We start from the raw sequence: 24,931 nt of genomic DNA on the forward strand, positions 1-24,931 counted from the left end.
ATAGACCCATATCTACCAAACTGTCTGTGGAGCAATTGAAAAAGTGCATATCCATGATGTCAGATTCATATTTGGGTTAGCTACAAGGGTGTAGTGTACAAAGGATTAATAGTGAGCTGACAAAGGGTGCTTTTAGAGATAGCAACTAGACTAGGCTATATAATGCTAAATTCAAGGGGCAGTGCTCCTCAATGTGCAGACTAGCTGCTTATGCTAATCAATGCATAAAGTAGTTGCTTTACTCTCACTGAGTTACTGGTACAGCTTCAGAGGTGGTTTTATAGGGAACATTTGGTTTCTAGGTATCCTTGATTATACAGGGCACTACTAACCACTGCTTCATGATGGACAGTGCCACGCAAATGCTCCAAATTTATACAGGCACTTAAAACACAGGAAACTGGCTTCTATGTCCTCTGGCCAATAAAATGATTACACATATAGCCTTCTTATGTATTTCTCAATATGCACTTAGTTAAAAAGCATGCCAAAAGAGTATAATATTTAGATGTCTCTGCACTAATGCATTCTTCTCCCTTTATCTCCTAATTATAAGCCATCACACAACAATCATTTGCTTCCATTGAATACTGGGATGTTGACTCCAACCTAATACTAAATGTTAGCAAAACCAAGGTACTTCTCTTCTCACCCAGAACCAACCCCAACAGACATTCCAACATTACCATCACAGGCTTAAATAACACCCCAATTAAACTAATCTGTGTAAGTAAACTACTTGGCCTACTAATTTAAGATGGCTTCTAATCTGGTTGAAATATACAAAGTGTCATCATTAAAACAAATAAAAAATAGGACAATTGTACAGGAAGACAAAAAACGTTTCTCACTTCTCAAGAACTCATAACCATTGCATCCACCTTATGATTTATTGTCCTATATGTATCACCTATACTGACAAACCTACAGTCCACTGAGCTAGAAAAAAATGGAAAGTTGCCATAACCAAATTGCCAAATTTGCCTTAGGACTCACTAACAGAACTCACCATCGCATACCAATTAAAATAAAAGCAATGGTTAGAGCTACCCAATGCACTTATATCAACACAGTTTAAAACAGTATTTAAAATCCTAACAACTTGGACATCTGTCCCTCAGTCAGACATATCCTACAGTAGTACGGTCTCCCAAGACAGCTATGATCAAAACACAAACACTACTGCTTATTTACAAATCCAGCACCACAAATGAAGAATATCTTTACTTAACTTACATTGCCAAACCTGGAATGCCCCCCCCCATTCTACCTGAAAAAGTCACTATACTCTAAACTTTCAATGTCATGCTACAACAATACCTGCAATCAAAGTGGATCCACTCTTGCACCTTCCCAGGATAAACATTTCCCCCCATTTTCAGCTTTCACCTAATTTACTACCAAATATCCACATTATCTTTCATTATCTTATCTTTACTTTTCTGTACATAACTGCTTTGTTTCAATGTCTGTCTTCATAAGACTCCACATTGTCACACTGCCAGCCCAGCTATCTGGAATTGTGTAAATAATTCTATGTCATTTGTGAATACTGATATGATTTATACAGTAGTGTGTGTAAAGTACTGATCTAAAATGTAACCACAGCATGCCCTATTGGAATAGAACAGGAATGTATCTGCACTATTGTAACTGTTTAGATGTATATGTTTAATGGAAACTAGAACACAGGAGTTAACTTGAAAAAAGTCAGAGAAAATAGTTGAAATTAAATAAATAAAATAAATGTTATCTCTAACTTTCAGTGCAACAGGAGACATAATGTCTAGAACTAGCAGTTTTTTGTATACTGTCTAAGTGTGGAGAAATGCAAATTATTTTATGGCTTCCACCATTTGCTAAAAGATCTGAGGACAATGTATTTTTCACAGCGAGATGATAAATGCTGATAGTTTCTGACAATGGGGGTTTAGCTTGGAACTTAAGTCAGGTGACAAAAAGTGATGTCATCCAGGCTAACCCAGGAGTAATATTTGATATTAATTTAAGAACTCTCTCAGAGAGAGACTGGGCATTTTGTATTTTGTCTTTGACCTAACAACATCAGTTGGAAGCATCCACTCACCACCTTCTCACTTGTCTTTCTGTAAGTAAGTTAACTAGGGCATAGTAACTCCTTTAGATTCAGACAGGAATATAGTAAATTATACCTTAGATGTTTTCTTTATTTATTTGAGACTGTCCTGCAATGTTGTTTTAATATTTCCTGTAATTTTGAACTCTGATGTAACCGATTACTTACTTAGTATTGTCTTGTAATTTTATTATTTAGTATTAAATATATTTAAACCTTTCAATTGTGGCTGGTCTGTTTATATATATTTAAACTCTTAGACTACTTGCATATCTATTTGGTGACACTGTACAGGCCACTCCTAATAGCCTTGCTGTTGGTTAAACTGCCATTTGGATTAATAGTAACATTACACAGTAAGATTGAGCACCCTTTGCTAAGGGCCTTAAAGTAGCTGATAAAGAGTAGCTGGTGGCAGTCAGAACTACCTTATAGTCTGGTCAGAAGGGGGCATAGCTAGTAATCCTATGCTAGCCTTTCCCAGGAGTGTGTGTGTGTCTTTGTATATAAATCAAATCTCAAAGAGTGTGTGTGTCAGCTACTTGGGCAGGGACATGAAGCACTGGTTGGACAGAGAGGGTACTGGAGATCTTAGTTTGGCCACTCAGCTGAGATCTCAACCCTATAGCTGTGCCAGTGGGGAGTCTTACTGGGGATCTGGAGAAAGAGGAAGAACCCACGCCAGACTGACTGTGATCTCAGTGTGCTCTTAAGGGAAATTGCATTTTACTGTGTGAGTACTTGTCATCCTCCCAGTGTGTACATTCCCAGCTGTTGCCAGTGGTGAGGATTAAGGCTCCTTGATTACTGGGCCAGTGTTGTGGCTTCATATATTAATTGGTTGACAGTAGTGAGATATTCACATCACATATTAATTGGCTTGTAGTGGTGTGGATATTGAATTCCTGTAGCCTGTAAACAGTGGTCACTAAGGAAGGTGTTTGTACTCTCAATCAGCCACACAGTGAAGATTCAGAGAGTTTCATATCAGAGTTGTTTTATTTTATTTTTTTGGTAGCTTAGTTAGTCAGGGAGAGCAGGCAAGCATGTCAGCAAAGGAGTATGGCAAGCTGACAAGGAGCCAGTTGGCTGAGATGTGCCAGGCTAAAGGACTGGTTCATACCAACCTGACTAAAGCAGAAATTATTGCAGCTTTAGTCACAGCTGCATCACAGAATAGCAACCAGGAGGACAACCGGACTGGCCTTGGAGAAATTCAACTCTTAGAAAATGAACAGTTCAACCTTTCCACAGAGGACTTACAAATCCATCTGGAGTTAAAGAGACTTGAACGGGAGGCCAAGCATTTGGAAATAGAAGCATCAGAGAGACTAAGACATCTGTAGGCTGAGGAAAATGAGAAACTGCGACGTCTGGAAGCTGATGAGAATGAGAGGCAGAGGTAACATGAAAAGAAGATTCTGACTCTTCGCCAGGGTCATGGAGGTAATGGGGAAGGGAGTAACTGAACCCCAGGACAACAAAGGTCAGTAACTTTCTTCCACAATTTACAGAGGGGGATAATTCTGATAGTTTCATTCATATGTTTGAAGGGGTATGTAAACAGTATAATGTTGACCAAGGGCTCTGGGTATGGTTCCTGATCCCCTTACTGCAGGTAAAGCTGTAATTGCTATTTCTAAATTGTCTGATACTGATTGCTTAAATTATAATACTGTAAAATATCTGTATTTTAGAATGATTTAAGTTAACACCTGAAGCTTATAGAAAAACGTTTTGTGAGCATAGATGCAAGGCAGATGAAAGTGTGTGTGAATATATTGCTGAACTAAGCACTTATTTTCATAGGTAGGTGAGTGGATGTCAGGTCACCACTTTTGAAGGGCCGGCAGACTTTTGGTGAGGGAACAAGCCCTTAGCACTTTGCCTGAGGACATGAGAATCTGGTTTGCAGATAGACAATGCAATACTGCACATGATTTGGGGAAAAAGGGAGACCTATACCCAGCAAGCAGGGCATCACTGCACAGGAAAGAGATACCCAGTACTGCTCATGGGTCAAAGGGAACCCATGGTGGGCATCCCAGACTGCCTCAACAGAGTCCGCCAGTAGCAGGGGAAGCCACTAGTCTGGGTACATGTCCAGGACTAAGGGATAAATATTTTAAATGCAACCAGTGGGGCCATGTAGCATATAGATGTCCACCAAGGCAAGGTGGGGAACAAAAGGTGGGAGATCCAGTAAGTGGGAATGATAGAATGCAAGCAGTAAGCTGTCTCAAGGCAACAATGCCAGCAGTAAGTTGTCTCAAGACAACAAGGGTACCAAACTACCACAAGAGGCTATATCCTATCTTAGTAAATCGAAAGAGGCCATTGCTAAGAGAGACACAGCCTCTGACTTAACCATTGTGAAGACTGCAATGGTTAAAGAGGAGCACTACTTGCTTGGGCAGTCTACTCCAGTCAGAGCTTTAGGAGGGACCCAGTTCCATATACCTTTGACTAGGGTTCACCTTGACTGGGAGGGTGGAAAAGGAAGCCAGCAAGTAGGTGTGTTTGAGGATATCCCTGCAGATGTCATGATAGGAAATGATTTTGATAATGCAGTTCCTTATGTGCATGCAGTCAGGATTGGAGACAATCACATGGATCTGGTAGCCTGGGGGAGACACAGACAGATGGTACACTTGCAGCCAGGATTGGTGAGGTGGTTACTTCAGGGAGGGAGCTACCCTGTAGCAGTGAGACTGAAGGTGAGCCACAGCTGCTTGTGGGTACTGATGTTCCCTTGGACTGAGTGACTGCAAGGGCAGAGGTGAGTAGTAGTACCAAGGCTGACATTGAGGCATCACTGTCAGAGAATACCAGACTTCCTGTGGAAGGGGAACTGGGAAGGGTAACAAAGAGAGAGTTGAGACAGACTCAGCTCTCAGACTCTACATTACAAGGCCTGAGGGAGGTAGATAATGAGGCACCTGATTCCCAAGAGAAGGGGTAATCTGTATACTGGGACAAAGGGTTACTGTATAGAGAGTGGACCCCTGAGGAAGGGCTATAGGGTGAGAGAATACCTACCACCTGCACTTCTAGCCATAGCCTATGATGTTCCCTTTGTAGGCCATATGGCCATAAAACATACAAAGAGACATATTGTGCAGTAATTTTATTGGCCTGGGATTTCCAGAGATGTAACAGGGTACTGCAGGACCTGTGAGCAGTGCCAAAATGTAGGCAAGGCAGGAGGCAGGGTGAAAGCTCATTTGATGCCTTTGACTGTGATTGTGGAGCCATTTTAGAGGGTAGTTATGGATATTGTGGGGGTTCTGAGTACCCCACATTCCACAGGGAAAAGCATATCCTAGTGGTAGTAGATTATGCTACCAGATAACCTGAAGCGGTGGCCCTATCCTCCATTGAGGCAGAAAAGGTGGCAAATGCTTTGTTAGAGAATTTCAGCTGAGTAGGATTCCCAAAAGAAATAGTGACTGACCGAGGTGCCAATTTCATGTCATACCTGCTGGCTTGTCTGTGGAAGGACTGTGAGTTGAAGCACCAAAAGACCACCCCCTATCATTCCCAGATTAACGGACTGGTTGAGAGGTTAAACTCTACACTCAGGACCATGCTACGGGCATTTTGTAGACCAGCTTAAGAGGGACTGGGCAAATATTTGCCCTATCTATTGTTTGCTTACAGGGAGGAGTCCCAGGAATCCACAGGTTTTTCACCCTTTGAGTTCCTGTATGGGCATAGAGTGAAGGGACCTCTAGATTTGATTCAAGATGAGTGGGAGGGTGAGTGTAAATCCCACAAGGAACCTGTTGTGGCATATGTCCTAAACCTCAGGACAAGGCTCAGGAAACTCAAGGGCTTGGCCCAGGCGAACCTAGCAGAATCCTAACAACAGAAAAAGGTCTGGTATAACAGGAATGCTCGAACTAGAGAATATGCTGTAGGGCTGCAGGTAATGGTTCTCATTCCTGTCAGACACAAGCTGCAGGCAGCTTGGGAGGGACCCTACAAGGTGGTAAGGAAGGTCAGTGATGTTAACTACATGGCAGAACTGCTAGCTAGGAGGCAGGGGCATAAATTGTGCCATGTTAACATGATGAAACCTTACCATGATAAGGAGGCCCTTGTGCTGAGTATTTACAGTGGCAAGAGGAGTCTGAGCAGGATCTGGTGACTGATCTCCTCTGTTAGGCTTGGACTCGCACCTCAGTGGAAGGGATAGCAATTCCCAGCAGCTATCCCCTACCCAGGTTCAAGAAATCCAAGCAATGCTACAGGAGTTTGGGGGCATGTTCACTGGGAAACCAGGGTGCACCCACCTGATGCAGCACCATGTGGAGACAGGATCCCAAAGGCCTATTAAGCAGGCCCCTTATAGGCTGCCAGAGAGACTCAAACAGTCTCTGAGGGAGGAGATACACGAAATGTTGGAACTAGGGGTAATCCAGGAGTCCAGCAGTCCCTAGGCCTCCAGAGTGGTGTTGGTACCAAAGAAGGATGGCAACACCAGGTTCTGTGTGGACTATATGAAATTAAATAGTCCCACAGAGTCAGATGCTTACCCCATGCCTAGGACAGATGAAGCCCTAGAGCAGCTGGGTGGGGCTAAGTATCTTACCACTACTGATCTTACCAAAGGTTACTGGCAGGTGCCTTTGACTCCCAGTGCTAGAGAGAGGTCAGCCTTTGTGAGTTCTCTTGGCTTGTATGAGTTCACGAAGATGCCCTTTGGGATGAAAAGTGCCCCAGTGACTTTACAGAGGCTGGTAGATTGTATCCTAGCAGGAGCAGGAGATTTTACCCTTGCTTACCTCAATGGTATTGCCATCTACAGCCATTCCTGTCAAGAGCACCTTCAGCATGTCAGGGAGGTGCAGGGAAGATGGTATAGGGCAGGGTTTACCATTAAGCCCAGTAAGTATCAAGTGGGTATGGCAGAAGTAGCCTGCCTGGGACATAGAGTGGAGAGTGATAAGATCAGGCCAGAGCCTGCCAAAGTGGAAACCATTTGGGCATGGCCTGCCCCTGTTATCAAAAAGCAGGTGAGGGCATTTTTAGGGACAGCAGGATACTACAGAAAGTTTGTCCCCAATCATAGTACCATAGCTGCTCCCCACACAGACCTGACAAGGAAAACAAGCCAAATAAGGTAGTGTGGACCCCAGCATGTGAGCAGGCATTCGAAAAAGCTTAAAGGAGTTTTAGGAGGACCCCCTGTGTTAGCCAGTCCAGATTACACCAAAGAATGTGTGGTGCAAGTGGATGCTTCAAACCATGGGGTGGGGGCTGTACTCAGTCAGGTTCCCTTAGAGGGAGAAGAGCACCCAGTGGTATATCTCAGTCATAGGCTCCAACCCAGTGAGGAATGCTATGCAGCTGTAGAAAAGGAATGTCTAGCCATAGTGTGGGCACTGCAGAACCTTCAGCCTTATCTGTAAGGAAGGACATTCGCTGTAGTTACAGATTACAGTCCCTTAACATGGCCACATCGAGCCAGCCAGCAAAATGCCAAGTTACTAAGGTAGAGCCTAGGGTTGCAGACATATGATATGACAGTGCAGCACGACAGTGGGGTTAGCAATGCCAACGCAGATGGGCTCTCAAGACAGGGAATGGGGTGAGTTATTCCCAGATAGTCAACCCTCTCAAGCAGAGTTTCTCAAGGGACACTTGACAACCTACCTTGATTTTTCAAGGGGGGGAGTAAATTAACATGTGATGCCCCAACACTGTCCCAGTAATCAAGGAGCCTTAATCCTCACTGCTAGCAACAGTGGGGAATGTGCAGACTGGGAGGATAACAACACAGTAAAGTGCAATTTCCCTTAAGACCACACAGAGATCACAGTCAGTCTAGAGCTAGTTTCTCCCTCTTTCTCCAGTTCCCCAATAAGACTCTCCACTGGCACATCTATAGGGTTGAAATCTCAGCTGAGTGGCCAAACACGATCTCCAGTACCCTTTCTGTCCAGCCAGTGCTTCATGTCCTTGCCCAAGTAGCTGACACACACACTATTTGAGATTTGATTTACACACACAGACACACACACACACGCACACACACACACACACACACACACACACACACACACACACACACACACACACACACACACATCCTCTCTCCTGGGAAAGGTTGGCACAGATTTACTAGCTATTCCCCCTTCTGCCCAGACTATAAGGTAGTTCTGACTCCCACCAGCTACTCTTTATCAGCTACTTTAAGGTCCTTAGCAAAGGGTGTCCAATCCTACTGTGTAATGTTACTATTAATCCAAATGGTAGTTTGACAGACACCAAGGCTATTAGGAGTGGCCTGTACAGTGTCACCAAATAGATATGCAAGTACTCTAAGAGCTTAAATATCTCTAAATAGACCAGCCATAATTGAAAGGTTTAAATATATTTAATAATAAATAATAAAAGAACAAGACAATACTAAGTAAGTAATTGGTTACATCAGAGTTCAAAATCACAGGAAATATTTAAGACAACATTGCAGGACAGTCTCAAATAAATAAAGAAAGCATCTAAGCTATACTTTCTATATTCCTATCTGAATCTAAAAGAGTTACTATGCCCTTACTGCTGGGTTAGCTTGGAAGATTGTCACCTGACTTAAATTCCCAAGCTAATCCCCCATTGTCAGAAACTACCAGCATTTATCAGCAGCAGTGTTAGAGAATTTGATGATGAACAGTATACATTTCAAGCAATTAGTTTAATAGTAAATAGAGATAATAGAGATATTAGAGAATGGCAGTATTTCTAGAAAGAGGTTTTGATGATTCAATAGCTTGACAAAATGTTTTCCACAAGTTTGGGGTAGTACTAAGAACCAATGTTGTACTCTGAGTATTCGTATTATCTCTATGCTACTGGGCCAGTTGAAAGATAAAAGTATGAGGGGGCATGGCCAAGATGTGCTCTAGATAGCAGGAGTTCTCTTCAGCTCTGCCACATCAATTTCTTTTATGACAGAATTTTTCAGTTAAAACTATCCTAAACAGCTTTATTTCTTTGGCAAGCATCTTATTTAAGCATATTCTTGGATAGTTTAAAAAATCTTTTTAAAATTTTGGATTTTTCCTGTCAAAACTACTTTGGATTTATCTCCTCTCATTACTGGGCATCAAAATGAGCTTCACTAAATCTAGTCTTCATGAATCGCTCTCAAAAAAGATATACAGTCTCTGCTCTCTACAAAACAGGAACTCTCTCTGAAATTTGAAAAAAATGGACTTAAAGCTTGATAATTTCAAGGAAAAATGTACTAAACAAATGGAAACTTTACATGAAGATCTCCAACAACAAAAAGCACAAATTACAAGGATTGAACAATCCTTATCAGGCATGGACAGCAGACTACAAGAAGAAAAAATCATTTAGAGTTCCTACTTAAACAAAATATTTTACTTCAAGCTAAGATAGATGACTTAGAAAACAGGTCACGTCAAAACAGTATTAGGATTTTTAGTTTACCTGACAACATAGAGGGCAACAATATGGTTAAATTCCTGACAACATGGCTACACGAAACATTAGACCTCCCAGAAGCTCTGTCCTATAGCATAGAAAGACCCCACAGATCATTAGTTACATCAAAAGCTGGTAAGAACAATTTTTTTCTAGATCTGTAATAGTAAAATTTCTTTCCTCTCATGACAAGGAATTGGTCCTTAAAACACCTTGGGCTAAAGCCCCCATTAAAATAAAAGACAATCTTATTTATTTTGATAATGATTACTCACCTGCTGTCATAAATAAAAGAAAGATTTTTCTGCCCTTAGTAAAAGAGCTGAAAAAATGTGAGATAAAACTCACTTGTTGTTTCCTGCCAGATTAAAAATATTTTTACAAGATGGAGTAAGAATCTTTGATGACTTAGATGCTGCTGTTACCTTCATAAGATCAAATAAAATCCTAGATAAAATTGAAGAAATGGAGTGGGCTAATGCCAGTTTGAAAAGAATAGCTGAAAATGGATCCTGGAAATCTTTTGACAAGAAAAAGAAATTAAAGAAATGATCAACACCGGTCTACTTCATAAACCCACTTTTCATATATCTTCTTATATGTTTTATTGAAAACTAATAGACTTTACATGAATGAAAGTTTACGGACTTTTTCTAGGGACTTGAATTTCAGGTGAGCTTCGTATCTTAAATATGTTATTCATGTAGAATTCAAAAGAAAAGGAAGGATGACATAATAAGGGGGCTTTATCTGTATTCTACTTCATGCTAATATACATATTTAAAAGATATTTATTAATATATTTGTTTAATAATAATTAATCTGTTTAACATATTTCACTTCAGACATGTTTTTCACTGTTATTATAGTGTGATGTAATTGGCGGCTTTATTTTAACAACTTTTTGCCTTTCTGTTATGTTATCTTGGCCACCACGGATTTAATGAGCTTAAAAAAAAACAGCACGAGACATTTCAGCCTACATTTCAAACCTTTTGACTCATTAACTTACTTGTTTCCTGCTGGAATTGTTAGATTTTCAAACTGTATTTGTTTCTGGCATGAGCACCCTGTTTTGTGATGCAGAGATGCTGAGCGGCTTGTTTGCATGCTACAGCAACTTAAATTGATGTCTTGTGATCTTTGAACTTTATACTGATGTCAACAACAAGGAAAGAAAACTGCAACGATAAAATCAGTACTGGGTGGTTTTCGTTCAATTATTGGACTCAGAAAGCTTGCAATTTGAGTACATATCCTTTTTTTACTTCTTCTTGATGATTTACTGTTTCTTTTCAGGTTTTTTATGTTTAAACACCTGTTTTGTTTTTAACAGTGAAGACAAAATGAAATTCACTGATGGCTGCTTACAGAAAGATCATGACAGCAATTACATGGTTCATGTCTTAAAATCATATAGATGTGTACATTAGATATAACTAGCATATAGTTGTTATTGGTCGCACAGCTATTAGCGTTATTTTATTTTATGGTGGGATGACAACTTTTGTACTATGCATATTCATTAATTTCCTTGATTGTTGTATAAAATGCTTATTTGCTGGATTCATTTAAAATGTTTTCAAAGCTACAGCTGCTCTTGGAAGAATCAGAATGAAAAGTCATGCAGTATGTAAATATCAGCTTATAATTCATAGTGCTTCATGCTAGCATTGAAACTTTAATAGTAGGCTCTGATCTTTTTCCCATTTTAAATTATATGTAAAGAAGTTATTGTTTTTTTTTTTTTTTTCCTTCTCTGTTCTATAATAAGTAGTTATATAGGACAGGATATGAAAACTTTTTAAAAATGCAAAAACATGTTTAAAGTACATAGGAGAAAATGGAGCTGTGTTATGATTTCTGAGTTTAAAAATTATTCTCTGAGCCATTGCTCCTCATATACATTCAGTCATTCAGTTTAATCATTATAATGTTAATAGTTGTTGAAATTAGAGGAATATATGGGTCAATTATAATAAAATGAGGAAGAACAATATGGAGAAGATAGCTCTGAACAAGTGACTAATGCAACTGAATAAATCTATATATGACTAATAGATGAAAAGTTAAGGCTAATGCTTATTGCTGTTTCATAAATGTTATAGTCGGACATCCTGTCTATATATCATAGACTAGTATAAAGTAAAGAGATTACTTCATTTATAAAATCTGAAATTTAGCTATTACAATTTTCAATAAGCTGTAGTTAAAGGGAAGCAGTAGCAATTACAATTACATATTAGCAAGGAGTTTTGATAACATGGTCTATTAATTTTTAATGAATTACATGCTTTATGCTATTTGGAACTATTAGAATACTAACATTTTTTTTCTAAAGTACTTCATTTGATCAATCTAAACATGTTGCATTTATTCTATGATCTTAAGAGTTAGATAAATTAAAAGTTTTCATTTTAAGTTATTTACTGGTAGAAATATAGATATAATAATATGTTCAAACTAGTTCATTTATACACACAGATACATTTACACTTTCTTTTTTGGATTTATATTTGAAATAGGAAATGAAAAGGGATAATGATTTTCCCTTCATATAAATAAAGCTTTGTTTTTTTAGGAGAACTAACATAGGGGAAATGAGAGTAACAACAGATAGCTTACTAATTTTTTATAAAGTGATGAGAGTTCTATTTTCTTTTTTTTTGGAAACTTTACATTAAATTAATTTCAGGTGGCAGTGGCTGTTAGCTGCTGTTATAGGGTGAAAGGGCAATTTGGGTAGTGAATGCTACTGAAATTGGGAGTTTTAAACTCCAGAAAGGGTTTAGGTTCTGATAAATATATTTATTCTAATTCATTTCTCATTTACTTGTTACTTTTTATTCAGATGTTCAATATGTTTGTGCATTTGAAATTAATTGTTTGTTGGAATCTATTTGAATTCATGTTTTTGCAATATGCAGTGTCTTTGATGGACTAATACAAACACGTTTCAGTCTAGGAATGTTGATGGTTAATGTAATTCTAACTATTAAACAGACTTACTAAAATGTTAAATGTTAAATGTTCTTACTAAAAGGTATTTCTATAAACATCAATGGTTTAAATAATTCTTGTAAGATGGGAAGCTTATTTAAATACCTTAGACTATATAAGTCCCTTTTAATTTTTCTACAGGAAACACACCTAATTAATGAAGATCTCACCAAACTTAATAACAGATCATACAAAGTACTATCAAATTCTGAACATGTAGCAATTCTATGGAATAATTCTATACCTCATCCTAAGATACTAGATACTTATAAGGATGATAAGGGAATGTTATGTTCGGTTACATTATTGTTAAATAATAAAGTTTACACCTTTATTAATATTTACTGGATTCCAGGTATTGGGGCAAACACAGTTAAACAACATTTAAATCAAATAGTTCTTCTATCCAAAGGTAGCATTATAATAGCGGGAGACTTCAACTGTATATTAGATGACAAAGACACTAACACCAAGGGTAAAAGGAAGATTTCATTGTCAGCTAAACTATTAAAAGATTTTATTGACACATGCTTTCTAAATGATACCAAAAAATTTGCTGAGCTGAACTCTTTATTTTTCACATTTTATTCACATAGACATAATACTTACTGTAGAAATGACAGAGTTTTTATATCTAAAGAGTTGACAGTCTAACTAAACACAAAGTCATATCTTGCCCATTATTTGACCACAACTCCATAATTTTTAATATCAATTAACTCATCCCATAATATTCATATTAAAAGAATCCCTGCATACATTACTAACATAAAGGAATTTAAAGAATGTATTTCCTCAGATTCAAAATTTCATCAATATAAATACCATAGAAGCTTCTCAGGAAATATATATATGGGATGCATTAAAAGATTATTTATATGGGAAACTTATCACTTGGTATAATAATAAAAGGAAAATATGGGTAATGAATTACATGACATACAACTGAAATTAGACAATCTAAAACTAAAGTACAAGGGAGATAAAGGCAATGATGAAATGAAAAAAGAAATCCTTTCATCAAATAACAAATATTTGGAAATTTTAAACCATAAAATTAAGATTAGCACAGAAAGCAAATTCATATTTTTCAACTAATCCTAGATCATTAAATATATTGGCAAATAAAACTAAAAAACTTAGTAAACTTAATCACATTAATGAAATATTCTCCTCCAGAAAAAGAAAGGTGTATGATCTACAAAATATTTTGACTGAATTTAGAAATTATTTCAGTAATATAAATCAGAAATTTCAAATAACAGATCTGAAATAGGAAATTAAATCTCTCATTATAAAATACACTAAAAACAGATTGTCTGTAGAACAAATAACTTTATTAGACAAACCCATTTCCCTTACTGATCTCCAAAATCAAATTAACAAACGTAAATTAAATAAAGCACCTGGTAATGATGGTATCATACAAGAAATTTATAAGATACTGCCCAAGTTAGCATTCAATTTACTTCATAAAGTTTTAACTATTTCACAGAATAATTCTCTTATACCACCTTCTTAGAAATATACATTTATATCTCCCATATTGAAATGAAATAAAAATCCATCAAAATGCTCCTCATATAGACTAATATCCCTATTAAATATCAGTTATTAAATGTTTATGTCCATATTTGCAGATAGACTAAAGACTTTTCTCCCAAACCTGGTAAATAAAGATCAGACAGGTTTCATTGTGAAAAGGAATACATATGATAATATTAAAAGCTCTATTATACTGATTGACACAGCAAAATATTTAAAAAAAAATTAACCCTAATAAGTCTTGATATACACTGTGCATTTGACTCCATCAGTTGGGATTATTTATTTTTATTAATGGAGGAGCTCAAATTTTCAGACAGCTTTATAAACCTTATTACTTCCTTATATAAAGATAGTCAAGGTTATGTTAAGATTGGTACTAGTATTTCTCAAAATATCCCTATTACAAAAGGGACTAAGCAATGCTGTCCATTATCCCCATTACTATTTACTTTAATATTGGAACCTTGGGCCAATCTAATTAGGATGAACAATAATATTCAGGGTTTTAAGTAAAATACTAATGAAACCTCTAAAATACAACTTTTCGCAGATGATATACTTATTACCCTGGGCAGCAATAATTTATATATATGGAAATTTTTCAAAGAAAGTCAGGATTAATTTTCAACAACACCAAAACTAAAATACTTCCCATCTACACAACTAATTATAAATTGGTAAAACAATTGTAACATATTTAGTTCTGGCAAATCAAATAACATATCTGACATATCTGGGGGTAATAATTACTAATGATGTCAAAGACATTATCCAAATGAATTATGATCAAACTTTATCTACTATCAAAAATCACATTAATAAATGGAAAAAAATCCTTTTACTATGGAAGAAAAAGTTTCAATCATAAAAATGATTTTACTACCTTAAATACTTTATATTATCCAATCAATCTCCTTACCCAGCCTAAAAAGCAATTAAATACTTTAATTCTATGACTCAAACGTTCTTGTGGCACCCAAATAAATCAAGAGTAGCTTTAACACATCACATGAGAGATTGGAATAAGGGAGGTATTGGTTTACCTAAAGTGGAACTATATTCTATTTCATTGGTGATTAAAACTTTAATACAACTTATTGATATGAATTTCTCTGCTAAATGGAAACTTTTTTTTGAAAAAAAAATAGAAACTTCTATTACACTACTGAAGGCTCACATTTTTATGTTTTTATTTTATCTTGCCAGTGAATAAAATTGGTTTTAGCAGTTATTTCTGTTTTGCTGTGGTGGTATACCAAAGACACATTATACTAAACCTTTTTTGAGGTACTATACCAGGACTTTGACCATGCCTCTAATCCCCAAAAATATCTACAGTAAATAACAGATTCATCAGGTTATTAAAAGATTAGTTACCTACTTATACACACCCATTACATAAATGAACTATATGCTACTTATTTTAAATACTTTCAGAAATGTTTTATATAAACATCTTATATTTAAAACTTTTTTTATTCTCTTCCCTATAGCTTTCACACAATGAATAATTATTTCTACTGATTATACTAAAATGTTAGTTTTAAAAGAAAAGAAACAAATTTATTGGTCACAACTGATAATTAACAATGAACTGAAATCCTTAACCCACCTGACTGCTGAATTTGGTTTGGATAAAGACATATAGTTAACACTGCAATCTTGTAGACAATATTTGTTAAACAAAATGGACTTGATGTCTCCTACAACAAAAAATTAAATTGTTAAATTATCACATTATATGATATTATTTGCACAGCAAGAGTCTCCTTCTATAAGTAAATTATCTAACACATATAAAGTAATCAGAAATGAAACAGGTAACTTATCAGAGAATTATTGGAAATATTTTTTAATGATAAATATTCACCTAATAACATAGATAAAACAATAATATTAGACTCAGCCAACATGACAACTTCATCAGGCAAATGGAGACTTTTTACATAGATATTTATGAATAGAGCCTTCATAACACCTTACATTATAGGTAAATATAGCTACAAAACACATATGTTGGAGGTGTAAAGGTGACGTGAAGGTGGATTGGTCCCATATATTTTTTGATTTTAAGTTGCTTAAAAAGTACTAGGAAGAGATTAATAACTTTTTACAAGATTATTCTCTGATAATTTCACTCTAACTAAATCTATGGTTTTATTTAACACATCTCTACCTAAATGTGTTAAGGAGAACAAGCTTTCATTGGTTTGGGCTATATTGGCTGTAGCAAGGTAAATTATAATACAAAACTGGAAATCAGATATTTCTCCCTTATTTTGGGAATTTAAAACTCTTCTTACTGAAGTTTGTCATCTAGAATTATTAACCATCGAGTCAAGATCTGTCAAAGACATATGTTTATATAACTTATGAAATAAGCTATGTGATTTATTGGGAAAATAATTTGTTTATATAAGATCTTGAAATAAGCATCAAAATCTACATGAAATATTTTCTGAACGTCTTTGTAAATATTTTGGTTAGGTTTGTTTATTATTGTTTAGTTTTTTTTTATTTCTTCAAATTGAAATTTTGTGAAAATTTTATGAACATTTTAGGTATAGTTTGGAAAATCGATAAAACTGTTTAAAAAAAAAAAGCTAAAAGTATGAGAGAGTCTGCGGAATTAACACATCTTTTCCCTGCTGGGTGGCAAACCTTTCCTGTGAAATACCACAATAATTTATCAGAGCATTTTTTTTGCACAGTAACATGACATAGTTTAATAAGTAGTAATATCTGTGAGATGTAAGTCCCCCGAAATGATGAATTGAAAAGAATTGTTTTAAATGGTTTACTTACTTAGTGTATTAAACATGAATGTTTGATATATCACCTAGTTTATTTTTTGACAGTTGTACACTTTTCCAGAAATATATTTTTGAGAATTCATAACTCCTTTTGTGTCTCTAATTACACATATTAGAGCACACTATTAAAAAATAGAACTATAGGCAATTGGTAAACACAGAATATTTTAATATGACTTTATTCAGATTTAGAAGGTTGAAAAGATCTTTTTTGGCCAACAAACCATTCTAAGATCTAAGGCCACTTCAAACAGAAAATATTCATGACCCCTAAATATGGGGGTCATGAACATGATTTTATTTTTTGAGAGATGTGTAGGGATCTCAGACACCAGTTTGAGGCTGCAGAGGCTATGCCCTTCCAAAATAGTGAATTATAGAAATGATGAAGTATAGAGTTTTATTTCTGTAAACTATAATCATTCATCATTAATGGTCTTTGTATTTCAGACAGTTATGTCTTGGAGAAGTGTCTTGTAACTGCCTCCAACTCAAATAAACTTTTATATATATTGCACTTTTTAAAAATCAAAATGCATTATCATTAGCACTATCACTACATAAAGTCAACATTTTTTCAGTAAAACTATGTTCAGTGTCTTCTATTATCAATAACATTCCATACTAGTGTTTGATCAACATTTTCTTTGATGCACATTTATTTTTCAGAACTTCCTAATGGAACCTTGGACACAGAGCTGCTAAGGATGGAACTGGAGAACCAACGTCTTGAAGATGAAATCTTGAAACTAAAGCTGCAACGTGAGACCAGGAAGGTGGGGGATGGTAGGTTTTAACAGGGAGACTTCTGGAAACATTGCCTAACAGATCATTTTTGTCTCCAAACTTAAATGACATTGTCAGATTCTCTGTACAGAGAGATCAAAGCAATGCTGTAAGCACCAAACATTACAGTGGAGTAGTTATAAGATTTACTGCGTGTTCCAGCTAACCAAAAGACCATAATGAAATAATGGTGAAGCAGTACTTTTTACAAATAATTAGAAACACACACTATCACTGACTGATGAATTCATTATAAACTGATTGATCAATTGGTTAATTTTGTTTTGCTCTCAAGTTAGACCTTTGGATCAACTATTTTTTATTGATATGCCTCAGACTAATAACATGGAAATATTTCAAAATAATATATCAGAGATAATATAGCAAAGAAAAAAATGAATATTCCCCTGTTGCATTTACAATTGCAGAGTAAATGCAAAACCTTGCCATTATAATAACAAGAAATACAGTGTTAGGCTTAATTGCTAGTCATTTGTGATTGACAATCTAGTATGTGATCACTAATGCATGATGTTTGATTGTGTTTAAAGACTGTGATTGTGGTGTCTGACAGAATTCACTTTTCTGCAAGAAACACCAATCCTGGCGTTAGTTTTTAAGTAACAGGGTATAAGGAACACAGCCCCATGTGTTGAGGCCTGCTAAGTGAAACACATAGTTTTGATTCTTGTTTCTCTGTAGGTTTGATGCTTATCGAATGTACATTTGAATAACAGTCAGTCATATACCAAACTTCAGTTATGGAACTGGCATACACACACACCCCTTTAAAGAAGGACGAGATTAGATGCAGAACACATTGATGACAAAGACTAGCAGCTACTTTAACAAAAACTGTTTTATTTGTTCTAGAATATGTAGGACAATGCACATGAGAATACTGATTATTAAATCTAAGGAGTATAATACATGATAAATAAAATTGCTGTAGAGCCATTTGCATGTTTTGCCTTTTTCTTTTCTTTTTTTAATTTATTTTACGTAATTACTTTATTTGTTAACAGGATAGGTGGGCTGCTTCAGAGGCACTTTTCAGGCATGGCCCAGACAAGATGTACAAGGCTGCCAGTAATAAATCATGGAGTAAATAGACTGTACCTCATATGAAAAAATACAACAAAAAAGAACTAGAGGCATTGCAAATAGTACAAAATAAATTGATAATAACAAAACATCCCAGGTAAAGATTACAGAAAAAATTTTAAAAACCTCACAAATTGAAACCATGAAATCTAAAATTTCTACCTAGGAAAACTAAGATGCTGTTTTAAAAGTCATTGACATAATACATTATATTACAGCTACGAGTGTTAAGACAATCCCCTGGATTCAATAACCTCCCGTGCAGGACTAGCGTAGTCCTGCACGGAAGCACCAGTTTGGCAGCAGAACGGCAGCATGCCATGCATAATAATGAAGGCACACTGGCCAAGCTCCTAGGCTTGCACGGAGCATGTACGAGTGCAGGGGACATGTCTGGGAGCAGAGCTCTAAGAATAAACACGTCCCTGCAATGTAGAACAGCAGAAGCTGTTAAGAAATGACCGAGATCACTCATAGGTGTCCTCATAACCCCGCCAACAGACCCCCATGTGTACAACAGCAACAGGACATATAAATTAAAAGAAGAAACCCTGTTATTTTTTTAAAAATCCAATTAAAGCTAACTGTAGGTGCACGGGTGTGCCCATCGCTTAGCTACAGTCAATGTAGCTGAAATAGCAAAAGGAGGATAAAAAGCAGGATATGTGCAAATGAAGCAGTACAGCAATATTGTAGTGGGCAGAGCATTCGCCTCACGAGCAGTCAATCCCGGTTCGAGTCCCACTGCAGTACATTCCATTTCCATGTCAAATCACTGTTATTTAGTTGTATAACCTAATAAATAACATATATGTGTGAACTGGAGTAGTAAGCTGTGTAATGAATGATAACCCCATACACTTGCCAAATTCACTACCTCCCTGAGAACCAGTAGACTATTACTGTCTAAAATATAGCAGTAGTAAGGATAAATAAGCACGAGTAAGCAGGTGCAAGTCTGTTTGCACGATGGTAAACAGTGCTTACACAGAGTAAGCAATAGTTAGGCTAACCATGTGTAAGCTGATGTCACTGGAAGTTAGTAGTGCTTACCGTCATGCAAATCCGCTGACAACTGCTTAAAAGTGCTTCAACCACTCCGTATCCAACGGGCCTCATTCTGGCCAGCAACAAATTAAACAGTCCCTGAAAGGCTCAAACCCAGGAGGCTGCACACCATAGCCAATGTGGTTTACCACTAAGCCACCGCATAGCCAAGCATAGCATCCAGCAATACCATTCAACATTACAGGACATGTAGTTAAATATGTAGATGTATGTGTGTATATATATATATATATATATATATATATATATATATATATATATATCTATAACTAAATAGATATATACCTCTCCCTCTCTGTATTACATATGTATACATATATAGACATACATATATATAAATATCCACATATAGATATATACATATGCAGGCATCCATATATCTACATGTTGTGAGGTGTATATATATATATATATATATATATATATATATATATATATATATATATATATATATGTATCATACTTCTCAACCTGGAAATATCAAAAATCTGGACAAGGCCCACGAAAAATAGGTACAAATCTGTACACTGATTAACATAAAATTTGCATACATAATTACATAACCCCACCCACTCCAATGGAATTATGGGATACCAACTTTCAAAAGCAAACTGAAGAACAGACAACTAAAATATGGCACCAGAGTCCCCCTGTAGCCATTCCAATGTCCCATTACCTGGTTATTTCGCCCCATTTACCATAAACACTAATGTTTGCATACTGCTTTACTTCTACAATGATTATTTGGATTTTATTTTTACATTTCAGCACAATGCACAACCATTAAAGCAATACCAGGGGGATTGTTGATCTCACACACTTGTCAGCTACCTGTATAATCGACCAAATGCAGTCAATTACACAGATGTCAACCAAAATCCCTGTCGACCAAACCAATGGAGCTCATACTGACACAAAAGTGGGGATTAATGTTTTGTGTCCAATGCATTTCAAAAGGGAGATTCTTTTGAACTATTTCTACATTTAATCATGGCATTAGTATCATGTCAGTACACATCACCCTGTTAATACCACCTAACCCTGGGGGCTTAGGAGGGTTGCCTAATAGTTAAGGTGTTGGTCTTACAAGCACAAATTGCAGGGTTTGAGTCTCACAAGGGATAATTGGCTAGGCTTAAAAAAAATGGCTCGCAAGCAGTTAGCCTAGTACTAATCTATGAATCTATGAATAAGTATCTGTTACATAGATTAAAGGCAGATTTGTAACTCAAAGCATCACCAGATTGTGCAATACATATTTATTAAAAATAAAAAGTTCAATTTTTTGCCAGCTTTTAGACCCATTCTGTGTCCGATAAAAAAGAATCAAGCATAAAACTGGGAAGACAGTTTCCAGGCTTCTAGGTAACTTTTATTCATAAGCCTAATAACTTATTATGAATCAATATGAGCATTTCATTTTTATGTGCCACAAGCATCAAATGCTTGCACACAATCATGACTGCTATGAGACTTCTCAATACTTTGAAATGATTTACCAGTGATGTAGTTTCAGATTCAATGATATGGCTACCGGTTAAAGGATGTAAGAGCAGGCTGCTACAGTACAGAAAGTTTCCAACAAGGGTGGTCAATTAGGTCCTCTGGTCACTGTTCAGGTATTTCAGCCATTGCTAATGATTATTTCTTTTAACATTAGTATTAGTGTGTGTGTGTGTGTGTGTGTGGGGGGGTCTTTTGTGTGTCACAAAAACACATAAGCTTGTGCAGTTGATTTATTACAAGCTTAAAAGACTGCTGGGATATTACTTTGGATTATAAATAAATTACAGTTGCAGAATATTATAGAACTAGATATGAAAAAAGTGAAAAAAATAATTTTAGGAAGAGAAACAATGTATGCATTGATATTGGATTAACATAACTAGAACAATGAATTAGCATTTTCTTCATTTGGTTCAGACAACTCAAAGTGGTTTAAGTTCTATGACTAAGTGGAAATGTATATGCTGTAGCAAATGAAAAAAAAATAAGCAAAAGAGCATTAATGTCAAAATCCTTGCTAAGCTATATTTTTCTCCCTCAAGCCTTATATTTGTATGCACTATAAGCTATTATTTAGAATGTTTTTGCAACTACTTTATTATAAAGTGACTTGATATTATCTCCCACTAAGACAGAGGGTATTTTTTGGCAGAACGTGTGTTAGAAGTTACATCTTGTATATTGGAAAATCAATGTTTGACTTCTTTGAGGAGGAGCACAGATGAAGGAAAACTGTTCAAAGATTTTCATTGAAATTCATAACGCAGGGGAACAAATCTCTTGGTTAAATATTCAGGTTAATTTGCCAGATGCTAAGTACTATTTCTAATTAAGCTGCCAACAAAAGAAGCTAGAGAAAGGTTTATTGCAATATTCGGCTCGCTCGGCTTAACAATGGAACTTCTGATTAAGGAACAGTACCTTCAAGGTATTATGTAGGAGTACCAATAATTTACTACACAGGGAGTTTGCCTGACAAATTATATTAATTTGCTGTTTTTGATGAGAGATTTCAGTTTTTTTACACACACACACACACACACACACACACACACACACACACACACACACACACACACACACACACACACACCTTACCTGAACTTGTCCGTTCCGCTCGGCGCAGGAAGATTCCCATAATAATCCATTTAAAAGTGTGTCCTTCTTGCAGGCAGCCTGATACATTTTGAAAAGCAGTCCTTATTTCCTTCCTGCTCGCTTGCATTCAAAAACATCCTGGAAATGCATGCACAACATACGCGAGTGCTGAATTCCGACAGGCTGATGGAGCTGATGTCATCACGCATGCCCGGTGACGTCAGCAAAATGCAGAACACAAAATTAAAAACAAAACCACTGGGAAAATCGGAAATGAAGGGGTGCCACTCAGGAATCGTGGCACCCCATTTTTTGACCCCAAAAATCAGCAAAAAACAGATAATTCGGGAAGGTTGGGAGGTCTGATATATATATATATATATATATATATATATATATATATATATATATATATATATATGTGTGTGTGTGTGTGTGTGTGTGTGTGTGTGTGTATATACACAGATATATATCTATGATATGATACAGCACATAAGAATGACATATATGACCACAGGCACCACCAATGGGGGTGAGGAGTCTCAATCAACATACGTGTTACACGTACCCATATCACCCCCACAGCCAAACAGGTGAAACATACAAACAAACACACAAACAAAGTGAACAGACCACTGCTTCCTAAACCACAGGCAAGATGCTACCAGTGGGAGAAACATTGTGGACCTGGTAAGTCTAATCTTGAAACAAAGACAGGAACGTCCCTTGTGGGACAACCCAAAAATTATAGCATATTCGGATTCCCGTCAGTACACCGATTTGTCAAGGCAGGGCACGTATGTTCTCGGACTACAAGGTTGGGAAAGCCTGATGATCCATGGGTCAAGACAATGTACGTGATGGGTCCTGAGAAGTGGAGACGGGGCAGTGTGTAGTGGTGTGGTTAGACCTGACCTGCACCCAGAGAAAGGATGATTGCTGCAGAGGAGGAGCGGGGGGAACAATGGGTATGAAATTATGGGTCAAGGCATGCAGGTGTTGGATGGAGCAGTTCTAATCGGACCGCCTCATGGATGTAAGCAAGAGTGTGAATTGGGCAGAGCAGTCACCTAACGAGCAGGCCTTACCGGTTCGAGTCCCACTGCAGCACAGTCTATTTTGCATGGTAAAGCACATTATAACCACTTTTGTTGTTGCAAAACCCACTAAATAACACATAGGTTCATAGGTTGATATTAGGCTTTCTGCCTTAGGGAGGATTTCCGCAACGAGTTATCTAGCAGTGGGGAAAATTGTAATTTTTTACATAGCGTTTTCAAGTGACGAAATATATGATTTTATTAAAAAATGATGTATAAATATATTTAAAGAGCTACTTTATGTTATTTGTAGACGTAAAACTATTGATTCAAATATAAAACTCGTTTGGTACGTGTAACGCGTATGTTTGATCATAAAAGTCTACGTAATGGGCATGGACCATCTGGGTGAAATGTGAACCTCCAAAAATGAGTTCTAAGACTACAAATACAGAAGGACAGTACATCTCAAGTCAGATTTGGGAACCACTATTTGACCAAAGCAATTTGAAGAGCAGCACTGTGAACCAGTTTTGTCCCAGCAACAATCTACCTTCTTACACCCTTCTGGAAGCCTCGGAACACTAGGGCACCACTGAAAAACCCCTACTATCTCCCAAAAAGTGTGACCTGTAAAAGGCATTGGAAGTATGTATTTACATTGACTCAATGTAACTATGTGTATGTTAAGTCTTCTAAATTAAAGTTCAAACACTACTTTACTTAGGCCAACGAAACAGGCAGACTAGCCAGCAGCTAACCCCCCCCGCCTTTATTTCTTCTTCTACTGTCTTACCCTTGCATTGCGTCCTTTTTCATTCCTTTCCCGACCCAATCCCCACAAAGATAACAACATTACCACGCCCAGTGTGGCCACCAGGTGGCACTGTTATCTCCTACTTAGTCTTTGTAACTTTCAAAACTGTAGCTTCTCCCCTATCACTTTCCTACACCACCTCTGTAAACTACCTGTGGAAAACCCCAGTCACTGTGTTTTTAGTCTCTTCTTACAGTTATTTTCCACCTTTTCCCCTTACCCCAGCCATCCTACTTACAGCGACTAATAGTTTTCCTTTCTGCCTCTCTACCTTTCTACCTCTGCATACTGTTCAATCCTTCTCCAACCTTCACACTTACCTGTTGTGTTTCTCTCACTTTTGCTGATTGTTTTCCTCCACATTCTGCTCTATTGTCTCTGTTACTTTGCTTCTCCTCTTGGCTATCCTACCCCATCGTCCTCCCTCCACTTCTGCTCAACCCATACTGATCTTGCCTTGCTTCTTTTTACTGCTGCTGCACTTATTCCCCATGTATCTCTACTCCATTATCTAACAAGTACCTCACCACTTCTTCTATTCTTTTGCCCCTTTGCACTAGCTCCTCCTATTACTCAATCCCAGCTACCTTTCCTTACCTCTCAC

General features: G+C 36.7%; 1 protein-coding gene across 1 annotated transcript in view; it reads left to right on the forward strand.

Moving 5' to 3' along the window:
• Nucleotides 1-24,931, forward strand: part of CCDC17 (coiled-coil domain containing 17) — a 785,488-nt gene that overhangs the window by 244,565 nt on the left and 515,992 nt on the right. The window contains exon 9 of the mRNA XM_044086848.1: nucleotides 17,578-17,694. Coding sequence (XP_043942783.1) covers nucleotides 17,578-17,694 — 117 coding nt within the window. The remainder of the gene's footprint in view (nucleotides 1-17,577; nucleotides 17,695-24,931) is intronic.

This window comes from Protopterus annectens, chromosome 10.part0, assembly GCF_019279795.1.
Source record: "Protopterus annectens isolate FY-2018-M chromosome 10.part0, PAN1.0, whole genome shotgun sequence".
Taxonomy (NCBI): Eukaryota; Metazoa; Chordata; order Ceratodontiformes; family Protopteridae; genus Protopterus; species Protopterus annectens.